The sequence below is a fragment of the Choloepus didactylus genome, chromosome 14 (genome assembly GCF_015220235.1).
Source record: "Choloepus didactylus isolate mChoDid1 chromosome 14, mChoDid1.pri, whole genome shotgun sequence".
Taxonomy (NCBI): Eukaryota; Metazoa; Chordata; class Mammalia; order Pilosa; family Megalonychidae; genus Choloepus; species Choloepus didactylus.
The window spans coordinates 57365450-57382141 of record NC_051320.1 but is presented as its reverse complement, the minus strand read 5'-3'; the positions used below and the strand labels follow the sequence as shown (position 1 = coordinate 57382141).

The window sequence follows — 16692 nt, the reverse complement described above, 5'->3', positions numbered from 1 at the left end:
AGAAGAATTGTAGGACTTTTTTTCTTCTCTAAGCTTTTTCTGCATTTTCCAGATACAAGAAGATTAACAGATAAAAGCCAGATTAAAATAAAAGGCTGTTTGCTTGTTTTTATTTTTACAACTTAGAAATATTCCTTATTTTTTTATTTCTTTACATAAGCAAACAGTCACTTATTTACCCACTCATCCAGCAAAAAGCAAGGCTGGCTACCTAACCCTGGGCTCCTCTTTGGGAGAATAAAATCTGGCCCACCACTTCTATGCGAGAACAAAGGAAGAGATGTTTATTTGGTACAAAATCTATACTTTCTGTAGCACACTATATAATTTAAATTGTATGGTCAGTTTATTTAGACACCATAGTTACATGGAATCTTGAATAGGGGGTGAAATCTGGTTGGTTTGTACAGGTTAGTGTGAAACCCCAATACATCCCAGAGTAATTTGGTCAGAGAATGACAAGTATTCGCAAAGCCTCCTTGAGGGCCTGGGGAAAAAATGTGGAAATATTAAACTTCCCCACCTGGGGAATTCCTGATATTCTTGCAAGCACTGGGGACTACCATTGTGATAGGCCAAGCCCTCAATCTTGGGACTTGCCTTTATGAAGCTTGTTACTGCCAAGGAGAGGCTAAGCCTACTTATAATTGTGACTAAGAGTCTCCCCTAGAGAACCTCTTTGTTGCTCAGACGTGGCCCCTCTCTCTCTAAGCCCACTCAGTAGATAAACTCACTGCCCTCCACCCTATGTAGGACATGGCTCCCAGGGGTATAAATCTCCCTGGCAACTTGGTACATGACTCCTGGGGATGAGCCTGGACCCTGCATCGTGTGACTGAGAAAGTCTTCCTGACCAAAAGAGGGAAGAGAAATGAAACAAAATCAAGTTTCAGTGGCTGAGAGATCTCAAATGGAGTTGAGAGGTCATTTTGGAGGTTATTCTTATGCATTACATAGCTATCCCTTTTTAGTTTTTAATGTATTGGAAGAGCTAGAAGAAAATACCTGAAACTATCAAACTGCAACCCAGTAGCCTTGATTCTTGAAGATGATTGTGTAACTATGTAGCTTATACGGTGTGACTGTGTGACTGTGAAAACCTTGTGGCTCACTCTCCCTTTATCCCGTGTATGGACAGATGAGTAGAAAAAAGGGGAATAAAAAGTAAATGAATAATGGGGGGAGGAGGAATATGTGATGTTTTGGGTGTTCTTTCTTACTTTTATTTTTATTCTTATTTTTATTTTTTGGAGAAATGAAAATGTTCAAAAAATTGATTGTGGTGATGAATGTACAACTATATGATGATACTGTGAACAACTGATTGTACACTTTGGATGATTGTATGGTATGTGACTATATCTCAATAAAATTGTATTTTAAAAAAAGGAAAAAGAAACAAGTCAAAAAAAAAAAAAATCAGGCCTACCAGCCTGGCCTGGCAGGACTCTTCAGAAGACAGTGAGTGGCTGCCTTCCTGACCTATCTCCCTCCTCTTCCTCACTTACTCTCCACAGTTCAGCACTACTGATGGCTTGGATTCCACCGAGTGCAACCTGCTATTTTATACCCCATGTTTCTCACTTCCTGTCCATTTGCCTGAATATTCTCTCCCGCTCTGTGCACCCTCCTCTGCCTTTCTAGTAGGGTGGCCATTGCTCCCTCTGGAAAGCCTCCTGAGAAGTCTCAGGGAGTTGGTCACATCCCCCAGGGCTCCTGGAACACACTCCTGTTACAGATCTTACCATAATGCATTATGGCTTCTGGTTTATAGGACCGTGTCCGCCCTGGACTACGACCTGTCTGAGGGGTTGAACCAGGCTCCATCTACCTTTGGCTATCCAATCCACTCCCATACTGTCTGTCACCATCGCTGGTTGATGAGTGAATATTTGTTGGATGGATGGGTAGATGGATAGATGGATGGACAAATAAACCAACAAACTAGTTTCCAACAGTACCAGGTCAGCAAAACAGATGAGAACCAACCACCAGGGGAGCACATCCTCACCAGAGCTGGAACCAGATGATTACAGACCACGAGTAACCTCCGTGGAAAAACAAAGTAAGTTAAAGTAAATCAAACCACTTTTTAAACGATCTGACTCACTGAATCTGTCATATTTTTCTGTCATGAATACACAGCCTGAAATTCAACGAAAAGTCACGCCTGACTTTGGAGCTGCTACTGGTAATTAAATTAAACCAGATAAAAACTGAGCTAGGATTTGAGCTCCTAAATTTTGAGAGATTATATCAATTTTTTGTTTTTGCAAAAATAAACACCATTTGATTAGTTAAAAACAAATTAAGCTTCAAATATATTTTTAAAAATTTGAACCTACTTTCAAGTGGGCTCAAAAAAGGCATTTTAAAAATAGTGTAGCGTGTAATGGAATGGATATTAGGATTCTTACATAATTGTCCTGTGATCTTGGGTAAATACCACTTAGATGCCTAAACTATAAAATATAAAACCTGGCAGTCTTCACTGCAGTGATCCTGGGGTGAAGGTTAAAGAATACAGGTGAAAAGACTTTGAAATCCACAAAGTGTTATGCAAAGATTTGCCTTTGCCAGTTTCCAAGGACAGCGACCACCATTTCTTGAGAGCCTATTGTTTGTCAGACCACTCCTCTCTGGATAGAGCTTCTTACTGAAACCTCAGGGCAATGCACCCAGCCTTAGGAGTGAAGAAAAATGGTGTATTTGACAAAAATAATCCAGTAGCACTTTCAAAGAAGTACAAACTGTATAGAATTTAAATGAAAATGTGGCAGTAACTGTTACAACAATTTAACTTCCCAAGGTTTATGCTCAAAAAATAGGATCTCTCTTTTTAATTAGCACATTACTACAGAAAAGTTCTAAACTCAAATTAGATTTAACTGTGTTATAACTTTAACACCAGCATTTATAAGCTGTGAATATCAGGAGAACTAAGGATTCAACATGACCATTTGAAAATAAAAGCTTTTGGAAACAAGACTAATTCTTTCTACAGAATTAAAATGTTTCAAGCAAAAATATAGTAAACCTTATGTAAAATGAAAAAAGGCAGGAGGAGAACCTAAGATGGTGGCTAGGAGAGACAGGGCCAAAAAACACCTCCGTGAAAAATACTAAATAGAGGCCAGAAAGTCACCCAGAACACCAGTTCCAGCGATGCACCAGCTGGGCAAGGTCTGCTAAATCCATAGGGACCATGCACTTGGTGAAACTGGGAGTCTGCTTTCTGAAACGAGTGAGTGAGCCTGCTGAATGTTCAGCAGCCATGCTGCAGTGTGGGGAAACTGGGGGTTGGTGTTTGGAGGCGGACTAGTTCTTTTTCAAAAAAACCCAAAAGCGGCTGCAGATACGGCAGCGAGAACCACGCAGTGAAGCGCAGCAGGAACGGGCTGTGCAAATGCCTCAATATCTGGCGTGGAAGATAGCCTTTCGTGCACCCACTGCTAGTTGTCTTGGAGCGAGGAGGGCAGAGGAGAGCCAAAAGGGGAAAAAAACCACTCCCCTTGCAGCCATCTTCCCGGCGGGCTGGGAACACTCCTGCCTGGGGCAGGAGCCACAGCCCAGAGCCGTGCCAAGGGACCCAGTGTGACAGGAAGTGTTTCCGGCAATACCACACACAAGTCACAATATCGGGCGTGGACAATAGCCTTTTGCGCACCCACAGCTAATTGTCCCAGAGTGGGGAAGGTGGAGCTGTGCGAAAAGGGGGAAATTAACACACCCCATTCAGCCGTCTTTACAGCAGGCTGGGAACACCCCTGCACGGCCTGGCAGCCCAGGGCTTCCCTTGAGGGATGGTGCACACTTGTGACACAGCACAGCCTTCCCTCAGCAAAGGTCCTAGAAGGGCACGGCTGGGAAGAGGAACCCACCTGGAAATCCCAGGGACCCTACGCCAATACCAAGGACTTGTGGGTCAGCAGCAGAAAATCTGTGGCAAGACTGAAATGAAGGTTTAGACTCTTGCAACAGCCTTAAGTCTCCAGGAACACCTGGGAGGTTTGATTATTAAAGCTGTCCTGCCTCCCTAACCGCTCAGATACACGCCCCACATTCAGGGCGGACAGTACCAACAACACACCCAAATTTGGTGCACCAATTGAACCCCACAAGAACCAGACCCCCACACACCACAAAGACAAAACTGGGGAGAACTGACTTGAAAGGAATAGGTGACTCGCGGATGCCATCTGCTGGTTAGTTAGAGAAAGTGTACACCACCAAGCTGTAGATCTGACAAATTAGAGATTGGTGTCTGAATAATCCTTCATATCCTAAAAGAACCCTATCAAGTAAAGCAAATGCCAAGAGGCCAAAAACAACAGAAAATGTTAAAGCATATGAAAAAACCAGATGATACGGATAACCCAAACCCAAACACCCAAATCAAAAGATCAGAGGAGACACAGTACTTGGAGCAATTAATCAAAGAATTAAAGACAAACAATGAGAGCATGGCACAGGATATAAAGGACAAGCAGAAGAGGATGGCACAGGATATAAAGGACATGAAGAAGACCCTAGAAGAGCATAAAGAAAAACTTGCAAGAGTAAATAAAAAAATAGATGATCTTATGGAAATAAAAGAAACTGCTGACCAAATTAAAAAGATTCTGGATACCCACAGTACAAGACTAGAGGAAGCTGAACAACAACTCAGCAACCTTGAGAACCAAAGAATGGAAAATGAAAGAACAAAAGAAAGAATGGGGAAAAAAATCAAACAAATCGAAATGGACTTCAGGGATATGATAGAAAAAATAAAACATTCTGGGACTCATTGGTGTCCCAGAAGGGGAAGAGAAGAGTAAAGATCTAGAAAGAGTATTCAAAGAAATTTTTGGGGAAAACTTCCCAAACCTTCTACACAATATAAATACACAAAGCATAAATGCCCAGCGAACTCCAAATAGAATAAATCCAAATAAACCCACTCCAAGACATATTCTGATCAGACTGTCAAATACTGAAGAGAAGAAGCAAGTTCTGAAAGCAGCAAGAGAAAAGCAATTCACCACATACAAAAGAAAAAACATAAGACTAACTAGTGACTACTCAGTGGTCACCATGGAGGTGAGAAGGCAGTGGCATGACATATTTAAAATTCTGAGAGAGAAAAATTTCCAACCAAGAATACTTTATCCAGCAAAACTCTCCTTCAAATTTGAGGGAGAGCTTAAATTTTTCACAGACAAACAAATGCTGAGAAAAACTAAATGACAAATAGGGTGGGATGGGGGGATGGTTTGGGTATTCTCTTTTCACTTTTATTTTTTATTCTTATTCTGATTCTTTCTGATGTAAGGAAAATGTTCAGAAATAGATTGTGGTGATGAACGCATAACTATATGATCATACTGTGAACAGTTGATTGTATACCATGGATGACTGCATGGTTTGTGAATATATTTCAATAAAACTGAATTAAAAAAAAAAAATGCTGAGAGATTTTGCTAATAAAAGACCTGCTCTATTTCCGATACTAAAGGGAGCCCTACTGACAGAGAAACAAAGAAATGAGAGAGAAATAATGAGAAATTTAACAGACATATGTAGAACATTTCATCCCAAATCACCAGGATACACATTCTTCTCTAGTGATCATGGAACTTTCTCCAGAATAGACCATAGGCTGGGACATAAAACAAGCCTCAATAAATTTAAAAAAGTTGAAATTATTCAAAGCACATTGTCTGACCACAATGGAATAGAAATAGAAGCCAATAATCATCAGAGACTTAGAAAATTCACAAACACCTGGAGGTTAAAAATGAGGGGGAGATGAAAACATTCCCAGATAATCAGAAGTTGAGGGACTTCATCAGTAGTAGATCAGTCTTATAAGAAATGCTAAAGGGAATTGTGCAGGCTGAAAGGAAGGGACACTAAACAATTGAAACCACATGAAGAAATAAAGATTTCCAGTAAAGATCACATGGTAAATATAAATACCAATACTATGGTATTTTTGATTTGTAACTCCACTATTTACTTCCTACAGGATCTAAAATACATAAAGTGTAATGATAAATCAGTGGTTTTGGACTCAATGTAAAATGTAAATTTTGACAAGAACTATATAAAGGTGGGGGAATGAGGGAGTAAAGGAACATAGTTTATGTGTCCTATTGAAGTTAAGTTGGTATCAAAGAAAACAAGATTGTTATAGACTTAAGATGTTAAATTTAAGCCCCACGGTAAATACAAAGAAAGTATCAGAGAATACGATCATAGAGATGAAAAGTAGAGTAGGGGTTACAAGAAGTAGGGGAAGGGGCAATGGGGAGTTAATAAGAAATGAGTGTAGGGTTTCTGTTTGGGGTGAAGGGAAATTTCAAGTAATGGACGGTGGGATGGTGATGGCATTGCAACATTGTGAATGTGATTAATCCCACTAAATGGAATGCTTGGGAGGGGTTGGAATTTATTCTGTATATGTGTTTCCACAATTGAAAAAAAAGACAGTCTAAATAGATAATGACAAGTAAATGCCACAGATGATCCTGGATGAGATAAAAAAAAAAATAGAGGAGAAAAGGCTCAAAAGGACACAATTGGGACATAAGAAAAAAAATGAAATACAGAATGTAAGCTTTATATCAGTATTAAATTTCTTGAACTTCTTAACTACACTTAATGTGATTACATAAATGAATATTCTTGTTCATAGGAAATGTATATGTGAATTATATTATTTGTTCAAGGATGTGTGCAACTTGCTTTGATACGTTCAGAAGACAAGCAATAGATGATGTATGATAGATAGGGAGGGAGGGAGGGAGGGAAAGAAAGAAATGGTAAAGTGACAAAATATTAAAGTTGGTAGATCAGGGTATCGGTGGAGGGGGGTTGGATTATGCTGGAGTTCTGTGTATGGGGTGTGTATTATTTTTGCAACTGTTACTGTAAGATTGAATTTATTTCAAAATAAAAATTTTAAAAAAAGGCATATAATTTTATTAGTCCACAAAGTCTCAGAAAATATTCTATTTACATATTTTATATCCTAATTTAATAAATTAATCACAGACAATATTAATTGAACAGAGTTATAGACTTGGCTAGTACTTGCATTTTGTTCATTTCAAAATATTTACAGAAAGCAATTTCAACTTTCCTTTAAATGTTAGCAAATGTGCAAGAGAAGAGGGAATATGGGTACCATATTTACTAAAACTTCACTATTAACTTATGGGAAACAAAATACATTGCTTTCATAAATTACTATTATTGTTTCACGGTAAGCTTCTCTCTTTCATTAATACAAAAGAATTGCCATCTGAAATAATGTCGTTTTCACAATGACAGAATAAAATCTATTTAAAAAAATAAAAACAATATATTTCTTCAAATTGTATCTTAATACATTTTCTTCAAAGCCTTATAAAAACTAGTAATGGACATATCAATTTAACATAAAAGTTACCCAAAAAGGTGCAATAACCCAAGTGATTAAATCAGGGTCACTTCAGTGACATGTTAACAGATTTTTAGACATCAATAAAACTGTCAAGTTTTAAATTTTTTTTTATTTTAAAGAAAAATATAGCATTCAATTGCTCACTTTGCAACTTCTTTCTAAGGATGAGACCACTTCCAAACATTGCGTAGTAACACAAAAGTCCAAGGAAGCTGTACCATCAGGAAATGGCCTGGCAACCAGGAGATAGGAAGAAAGTAGAGATCAGGCATTTGATGCTGAAGGACTACAGAATGTTTAGCAGGATTGATTGTATAGATCCAGAAATAGATAGCATAATAATGTGTGATGGTAGCACAGTATTGTAAGTACACCGAACAAAGATGTCTGTGAGTAAAGCTGAAAGAGGTGGGATAGGAGAATGTATGACACCAGAAGCAAAGATAGATGATAAAGACCGGAACTGTATAACTTGGCAAAAACTGGAGTGGCCAATGACTGTTACTAAAAAAACAAATATAAAAATGTTTTTGCATGTCAGAGAGCAAATGAATGTCAACCATGTAGAGTGTTGAAAAAGGGATGGCATTTGGGAAAAAACATAATCAAAGCAAACTGGAATCTATGGTCAACAGTAACATTGTAATATACTTCCATTAAATGTTAACAAAGGCAATATGCCAATGCTAAGTGTATATGAGAGGGGGATATAGGGGCGGAACATGGGATTCTTGGTAGTGGTGTTATTTCCTGTCCTTACTATCATATTGTATTGTATGACATGTTATTTTTCTTTTTATCATCTTTCTTATTATTGTGGAAAAAAAAACAAAAAAACAATTTTTCTTGTAGTAATCAATATGTTCAAGTGCTGATTGTGGTGATAAATGTACAACTTTATGATGATACCATGAACAACTGATTGTACACTGTGGATACATGTATGGTATGTGAATATAACTCTATAAAATTGTAGGAAAAAAATATATAGGAGTAAAAGTGTTGGAGAAAACATGGTGAGAGGGATGTACCTATCTACTGTTGATGAGCAAGTAGAATAGTGTAGCCTTTCCGAAGGTCAGTGTGGTGGTTCCACAAAAAGTTAAGTATGTGGGGACCGTAAGGTCCTACAACCTCATTATGGGGTATGTCATTTGAAGATCTGAGAGCAGAGACATGAATAGACATTTGCAAACTGGTGTTCATGGAGGCAGCAATCATGATTTGCAATGGGTGCAGGTGACCTAAGGGTACATAGACTGAGGAACAGAAAGGTGAACTGTGGCGTTTGCATACAGTGGAATACTGAGCAACTACAAGGAGTGAAGCTGTGAGACACACAACGAGGTGGATGGATCCTGTACACAGCATTTGAGTGAAGTACGCCAGAAATAAAGGCAAACACTATAATGCCTCACCAATATGGACTAACTACAATGTGTAAACTCAGAATTGAATCTTAGAGCATAGCCTAACATGGACATGACTATTCTAATGGTCCCTAGATTGTAAGCTCTTACAGCAGTCAACTCTATTCCTGAATTGTAATGCCTATCTCTAAACTTTGAGATGCTGATCCCTTAGTGTATAACCTGATTGGTCTCTGGAACAATGTGTATCTCTGAGACACCTGAAACTCATAGCTAGAGCTTGGCAGATATGAATGTCAGTATTAGTGCATACAGCCACTGTTAAAAAAAAGCTGAAAAAGATCCCAGACTTCAATTAGTGATATGAATGAAGCAGATCTGGTTAAGACAAGTGCAAACTGGGCCAAAGGGTAAAGGTTGAAACTGACTGTGTTTTAGAACTTCAACTTCCATGTGAGACCAAGGGAAGAGATGTCTATTTGGTGCAGGATCTATATTTTCTAAACAGCACAACTCTACAGTCAGTTTGTTCAAACACCAGAATTACATGGAACTTTGAATAGGAAGTGAGATACAGTAGGTTAGTATAGGTTAGAGTGAAATAGTGACACATCCCAAAGTAATGTGGGCAGAGAATAAAACATACATTTACAGGCCTCCCCCTCGCCCCCCCGAGGAGCTGGGGGAAGGTGCAGAACTGTTGGACTTCCTCACCTGGACTGGTGTTGATGTTGTCACAAACACTGGGACTGGCAGTTTGATGTGCCAAGCCCTCTATCGTGGGACTTGCCCTTATGAAGCTCATTACTGCAAAGGAGAGGCTGAACTTGCATATAATCGTGCCTAAGAGTCTCCCCCTGAGTACCTCTTTGTTGCTCAGATGTGGCCCTCTCTCTCTCTCTAACTGAGCCACCTCAACAGGTGAACTCACTGCCCTTCCCCCTACATGGGACCCGACTCCCTGGTGTGTAAACCTCCCTGGCAGCACAGGGTATGACTCCCAGAGATGAATCTGGACCCGGCATTGTGGGATTGAGAATATCTTCTTGACCAAAAGGGGGATGCAAAATGAGACGAAATACTTTCAGTGGCTGACAGATTTCAAATGGAGTCAAGAGGTCACTCTGGTGGACATTCTTATGCACTACATAGATAACACCTCTTAGGTTTTAATGTATTGGAATAGCTAGAAGTAAATACCTGAAACTACCAAACTCCAACCCAGCAGTCTGTACTCCTGAAGACGATTGTGTAATAATGTAGATTACAAGGGGTGACAGTGTGATTGTGAAAAGCTTGTGGATCACACTCCCTTTATCTAGTGTATGGATGGACAAGTAGAAAAATGGGGTGAAAAACTAAATGACAAATAGGGTGGGATGGGGGGATGGTTTGGGTGTTCTTTTTTTACTTTTATTTTTTATTCTTATTCTGATTCTTTCTGATGTAAGGAAAATGTTCAGAAATAGATTGTGGTGATGAATGCGTAACTATATGATCGTACTGTGAACAGTTGATTGTATACCATGGATGAAACAGAATTAAAAAAAAAAATCCATGGGACTACATTGCACAAACAGTGAACCCTAAGTTAAACCATGGACCGAAGTTATTAATACAATTATAAAAATGTGCTTTCATCGGTTGTAACAAATGTTCCACACTAATGCAAGACGATAATAATAGGGTGGTATATCGGAATTCTGTATTTTATGCATGATTGTTCTGTACACCCGCAACTTCTCTAACAAAAAAAAAGATTAAAAAAAAAAAAGAAAAAGAAATGGCCTGGTACACAAAGCTGTCTAATCTGTACAATCCTCAGTAAATTTTGAAAATTTTCATTCCAAGAATTTATCCTTGTGTTTTTCAGAAGAGCTCTTTAGTTAAAAGAAGGATTAAAAATATACAACTACTGCAAATAAAGAAAAGAAGAAAGCAAGCCTACTATGAAACCATCTTTGTTTTACAGGTGCTATCTGTAATGCATTCTCTAGAGGAAACTGTCCTACTTAAGTGAAATGTAACTTAGGCCCCAGAACATCCTTCCACCCTGTGTTTTGCATTTGAAGCCCAAGCCCCCCAAGGTCAAAGGCCCTTCTTTCTTGTCAGGCGCCATGTTGGGAGTCTCACCCTTCACCAGAGGTGACCACCAGAGGGAAAAACGATGGATCCAGGCTGGCAGGGGCACCGTGGAGCATCCCATTCATACATTTCTCCAGCACTTTCTAACTACAAAAGATGCAAGGGTTCTTTGTTGTTGTTGTTCTTTTAAGTTCATAATATCCTCATTAAAATACCCTGGAAGAGCCAACCTGTCCATCACTCACACCTTCATCTCTCACATGGGGCCGGCTTTGCTTTCTTTCTCCCTGCAGAGGAAGCCTCACAGGGTGTTTTCATAAGGAAAATGAGAAGGGGTTGGAAAAGGAAAGAGTAATTTTAGAGAATTTTAGCAGAAGGGTAGGCCTGGGTGAGGAGCTCAGGTTTATGGCGGTGGTGGTAGATCTTTAGAAAGCATGAAAACTCTGGCTTAGGAAAGAGACAGGAGACAATTAAAAGTGCAGAAGTAGGGAGCACTGAAAAGATACAGAAAGCCAGAAGAAAATAGGAAGTGGGAACTGAAAAGTACTAAAAGTGCCTCTGGGGTGAATTTTGTCTCAAGTTCTTATGAGTTTCTCATGATGGAGGTGTGCTGGTGGGACATGGATTCAGTTCTTACTCTAAAATTGGAGTTCTTTGTGCCCAACCAGCAAAATACACACAGCCATTCTCACCTTTGTGCCAATTCCCAGCATAAGCCACAGGTGTTTACAATCAAAGCAGGCACTAAATCTCCTCATTCAGTAAATACTTGTTGATTTTTTACACTTCACTGGTACTAGATCCTAAGAGAGCAGGTCATACCAGGTATAGTTTTATAGTTAAGATTAAGTATTGTCTCTTATTCAAATTCCTGAAATGATCCTATTTTATAAGTTCGTTATGGCAGGTATTTTTGTTAATGTAAGTCAATTACATTCATTTTGTTTTGAGTTTAAAAAAAAAAAAATTACTTCCCATTAAAACAAATAGAGACAGTTAGGGTTGTAACAAAATTAGGTTTTGGAATTGCTGCAAAAGAGATCTACAAATGTGTTCACTATAATGTTTCTTATAAAACTGAAAAATCTAGGAGCAACCTAAATACCCAACAACTGGGTAATGGCTAACTACATTATGATACAGCTACACAGTGTAATATTTTTCATACACCAAAAATAATAATCACAAAGTTAAAAAATGGCTGCAAGGAAGTATTTGCAATATGACGTTAAATTGGAATTTCGTAAGTAATATGTATGCATGTGAACAAAGGATACAAGAAACAACCATGCAAAACTGAAAATGTCCCCTGGGTGGGTGGTGCTTCCACAGATGGGAAAGCAGGGAGGTAATGAGAACGGGAAGAAGAAGGGGCTGAATCCCATAGCAAGTGTGGACACATTATTGGTTGTCTGGCCTGGGATGAAGAATCCGTCTCCTCTGAGTTTAGGAGGCCATGTCTCTCTTCCTGCCAGTGAGGGAAGGTAGGGAGGTGGTAAGAGGGCAGGACAGAGGGTGTGGGATCCATGTACCTTGTAGTAGTCGTACAGGAGGCCAAGAGCAGCAGCACTGTCCTCGTCACCATTAATGCTCATCATTGCCTTAGTGGCCGCCGTCAGGGGATTCTCCAAGTATGACTTCCAGGCTTCATCCTCACTGGTGTAGGCTCTTCGGGTATTGAACGGAGGGTCACCAGGCATGGGCACTAAAGCCACCAGTCGTTTGTTACTGGGAAGGCAAGACAAAGGTAAGTCTCATTGGCAGAGAAATGATCCTTTTTCCCACTAAACCACACCCGTTATATGGTTACAAGTATTAATTTGTTCTTCCCCCCAGATTGGGGGGGAAAGAGAAGGAAAGCATAAAAAACTAAAGTACAGCCACAGTTGCACTTCTAAAGCCACTGATGCATTTTTTTCACTGTCTATGACAAGTGAAATGGAGTTTAAATCAGTCCCCCTCAAACTTGATTTTCCATATCCAATCATTCTAGGAGCCAAGTAATTTAATTTAATCATTCTTCATTAATGAATACTAGAATGTAAACCCATGAGAGAACAGGTTTTACTTAACTGAATTCTAATTGAAAATATGTGTACTACATTAAATTTAATCAATACTACAGTGGTTATTAAAAACCATTTTATCTGGTTTAATCTATGCATGAAATAGCTAGCAAATTATAGACCAGTCCAAGTCTCTTAATTTAAAAAGGCAATATAAGACACTTTGCAAACAAACCATATCACAGATATGCTGCATAATAAGGATATGAAGCAAAAGTAAAGAGACAGACTCTATATAAGAACATTAGTGTTGCCACAGGATCCTACTATATTTAAATGCCACAGAAGCTACAGGTTATAAAGATCATCATGGAGTGTGAGGAGTGTATCCGGAGAATTTTTATCAGAGATGGAAAGGGGTTGAAGTCATTATCAGTCCTAACCAAGTCAACTCTGGGTGAAGCACTGATTGACTAACAAGGTAATTTCTTAAGGCAGATATGACAATGACCCAAACACACAAGGACCATGACAGTCCTCAGCAACTGGAACCAGACTCCAGACACTAAGTAAAGGAGCCTGGAGAGGCTTTGGCACTCATCTCCTTGCCTTCTTTTGTTTGTTCATTGAAATGGAACTGAAGTGGAACAGTGAGACACCTATGTCTGCACATAATAACAGGACACAGACAAGGGACAGGACTAGAGAAGGCAACACCTACATTAATCAGCAGACATTCAGCCACCAGGGGCCTCCTGACGGTCGTTCAGTTCTAAAAGAGGTCGCTTTCTGCTGACATTCATATAGGACCTTCCAAATGATAGATGGTCTCTAAGCTCACTTTGTGATGGAGAACTGGAGTTCTCAACAAAAAATGTATCGAGGGCCTTTTATAAGCTGGCATGATGCCATGCATTGGTGTAATGTTAGAAAATGACAGTGACATTGATAAGAGATATTTAGGGAAAGGGAAGGAGGAGATGGAAAACCCACAAATAGAACCCTAATTTGAGTTCTTTGTGCCAGTGGTTTGGTGGAATTAACTGGGAGAACAGAAAATAATGATCCAATTGCAAATGAATTGGGTTAAAAGGGAAATAAAAGAGAAAAGTCCTAACCATTATACAGTATGGGGCATGAAGTAGCATCAGCCCTGGAATTAAGTACTTGCTCGCCACTTACAGATGCAGAAAGCCAAGTAGATGTCTGAGCTCCAGTCTTTATGCCTTATTAGATAGGGATAGGGATAGCAATGCCTGTCTTTCTTACCTCACAATGTGATTGTGAGAATCAAGTGAAATAATTGGTAATATAAAATTCTGCAAACCATCCAGTGCTATACAAATGGCAGGTATTACTGTCACTGTATAGTTCCATGTTCCTGTAATATCTGTGTGTATATGAATTTTTGGTAAAGTTTAAAATTTTAAAATGCTAATCATTAATAATAAGGAAATTAGAGTTTTTCATTTAGCAAGATTCCATAAGTATTTACTGAATGTCCAAAAGGTGCCAGACATTGTGCTAGGTCTTGAGGATAGAAGATGTTACGGTGAAGGAGACAGACCCTGTCCCTTACCACTCGCAGCTTGCAGTCTAGCGGAGAAGACAGCACAGCTACCACCAGGGCGATGAGTGTGAGAAAGGGAAACAGAGTGTCATGAGGGTAAATGATGGACATTAACCTAAAAGGCAGATCAACGAGGAAGCAAAGTTTCATAAAGATCTGAAGGACAGGTGGGAATATGCTGGTCAGTGTTGAAATGGGGAGATGCCGGAAGTATTTTATAAAGTGAAAAATATTTTGGTAATACAGAATAATGGAATTTTCTTACAAAAGGTGCACACTGATATTTATTTTGGAGAGTCAGCTAGGGAAATTTACATATTTTGATCTAACAGTAAAATAGCATTTCCATGTTGTAAAGGACATGTTATAAGGACAGGATGGGATTTTGAAAAAGGAGATGGTGGACTCCTAAGAGAGGAATTCTAAAAGCAGAAGAAATGAGGCCTTTGGAAAGAGCTAGGAAGTCAGAGACGGTGAGCCCAGGCTGTGACAGAGACACCCCCACTCTACCCCTCCCACTTGGTACAGCCGCTTAGCTGGGGCTCCCCTGGGTGCCTGGTCTTCAGCCTTCACTTGGAGGGTGAAATACAGGATTTGGAACCCTGATCGTTGCCCATGAGGGCCCTTTCCTAAAATGCTCAGTCCTGCAGGAAGGGAATGAAGAGCTTCACGTTATTTGCAACGTCTTCACGATTGATGATCATGAGATTTTATTCTTTTTCATGCCTGAGAAAAGCACATATTGCTGTGTTGGGGGAGGGCTGGGGTGGTTGTTTTTTGTGGTGGCAGTATTAATTACAAAACTCTGGCTAAGTTCCAAAAGTTTAGCAGGAAGCGCCAAGGTGAAGGATAAGAGCCATCCCTTGATTTACACTAAGGAATGTCCTGATTCACTGGAGAGATTTTTCCTTGACTCTTCCTTCTTAAAGGGCCTACACCCTTCTGCTGGGTTCCCAGATTGCTGATTTCATCTGTTCCCAGCACAAATGTTCACTCACAGATTTAGGAGATTCCTCAACCTTCCCCTTCTGATTAAATGGTTGATGCATCCTTACATGTTCAATGCAAACAAATACTCCAGGAGAGCACAACTTTATTAGTTGTTTCTTTTACATTTTTAATGGCCAGAGGAGCCTTTTATGCTCTTTCCTTTAACTGTGTAATGACTGGTTTTTTTTTTCTTCATAGACTATAATCTCTCCAGTACAGAGCACTGTTGAATGAAGCTCGGTTTAATAAAAACATAATAAAGTCTCCGGTACACTGAGCAAAAATGTAAGATGTAAGAAAGCAAAGTTTCACAGAGCAGCTTTTACCAAAGTTAGGAACATTTTCTGAAGTTGTTCATCCATCTGTTCCTCCATAATGGCAGTTCTCATTCTGTTCTGGTCAACTATTTAAATATCCTTCGTGTAGCTTTTCTGTGTAGCATCAAATACAGAACTGTAAACAACAACCATAAACTTGATCACTGGATCCTTCTTTGGAGAAACGTCTAGTTTAGTGCCAGAGCACTTACAGCCAGACTAAGGCCATGTTAGAGGACACATGCAACATTTTTTCTTTAATTCACTACTTTGTTTTATGAATGTTGGGTGAAAACTTGCAAGATGAGTCATCAGTTGAATTTCCTTCATTAATGAGTCTAACTGTTCTGCTGGGGAGAACATAATATCTTACCTTCTAAATATATGTAAAGTAATTGTCCACAAATCCAAACACAAACCCATTTAAAAAGGATGCTTGGGGCCCCAAAACAAAAACTAAGACAGTGAAGTACACAGATTATCACTTTCAATTTCTTATCATCCATTTCCTTCATTACTCCTTAGAGAGTGTTTTTTTGTATGTGCTAATCTTGGGGGAGGATAGTTTTGGAGTAGAGTAAACCTTAGTTTAAATCTCAGCTCTGTCAAGAGCTCTTTCAGCTTCTATTTCTTCATCTGTATCACATTTCTCTTGCAGAGTTGTTGTAAAGGAGTCTTTCAGATATTTCAATATGAAGTGCCTGGAACATCACAGATCATCTATATACAAAAGTCAGGAGTATTCGTTCTCTTTAGAACTGATTCCTTTGTTACTAAAGACCTCTGCTCAAAATCCAATAGACTGTTCTCTCCTTCAAATTAAGCAAAATGGGGATTCATTCTTCTATTCTCCTTAAGTGTGAGCTCTAGCACTAGGAAACCAAGTGTATTTGTATGCATACCAGAGGCAACTGAGAAGGTTGAA

General features: G+C 39.2%; 1 protein-coding gene across 4 annotated transcripts in view; it reads right to left on the bottom strand.

Moving 5' to 3' along the window:
• GRHL2 (grainyhead like transcription factor 2) overlaps positions 1–16692 on the bottom strand; it is a 244470-nt gene that overhangs the window by 183675 nt on the left and 44103 nt on the right. For all 4 annotated transcript variants that reach the window (XM_037802653.1, XM_037802650.1, XM_037802651.1 and 1 more), the window contains exon 2: positions 12417–12612. In XM_037802653.1, the coding sequence (XP_037658581.1) occupies positions 12417–12612 (196 nt within the window). The remainder of the gene's footprint in view (positions 1–12416; positions 12613–16692) is intronic.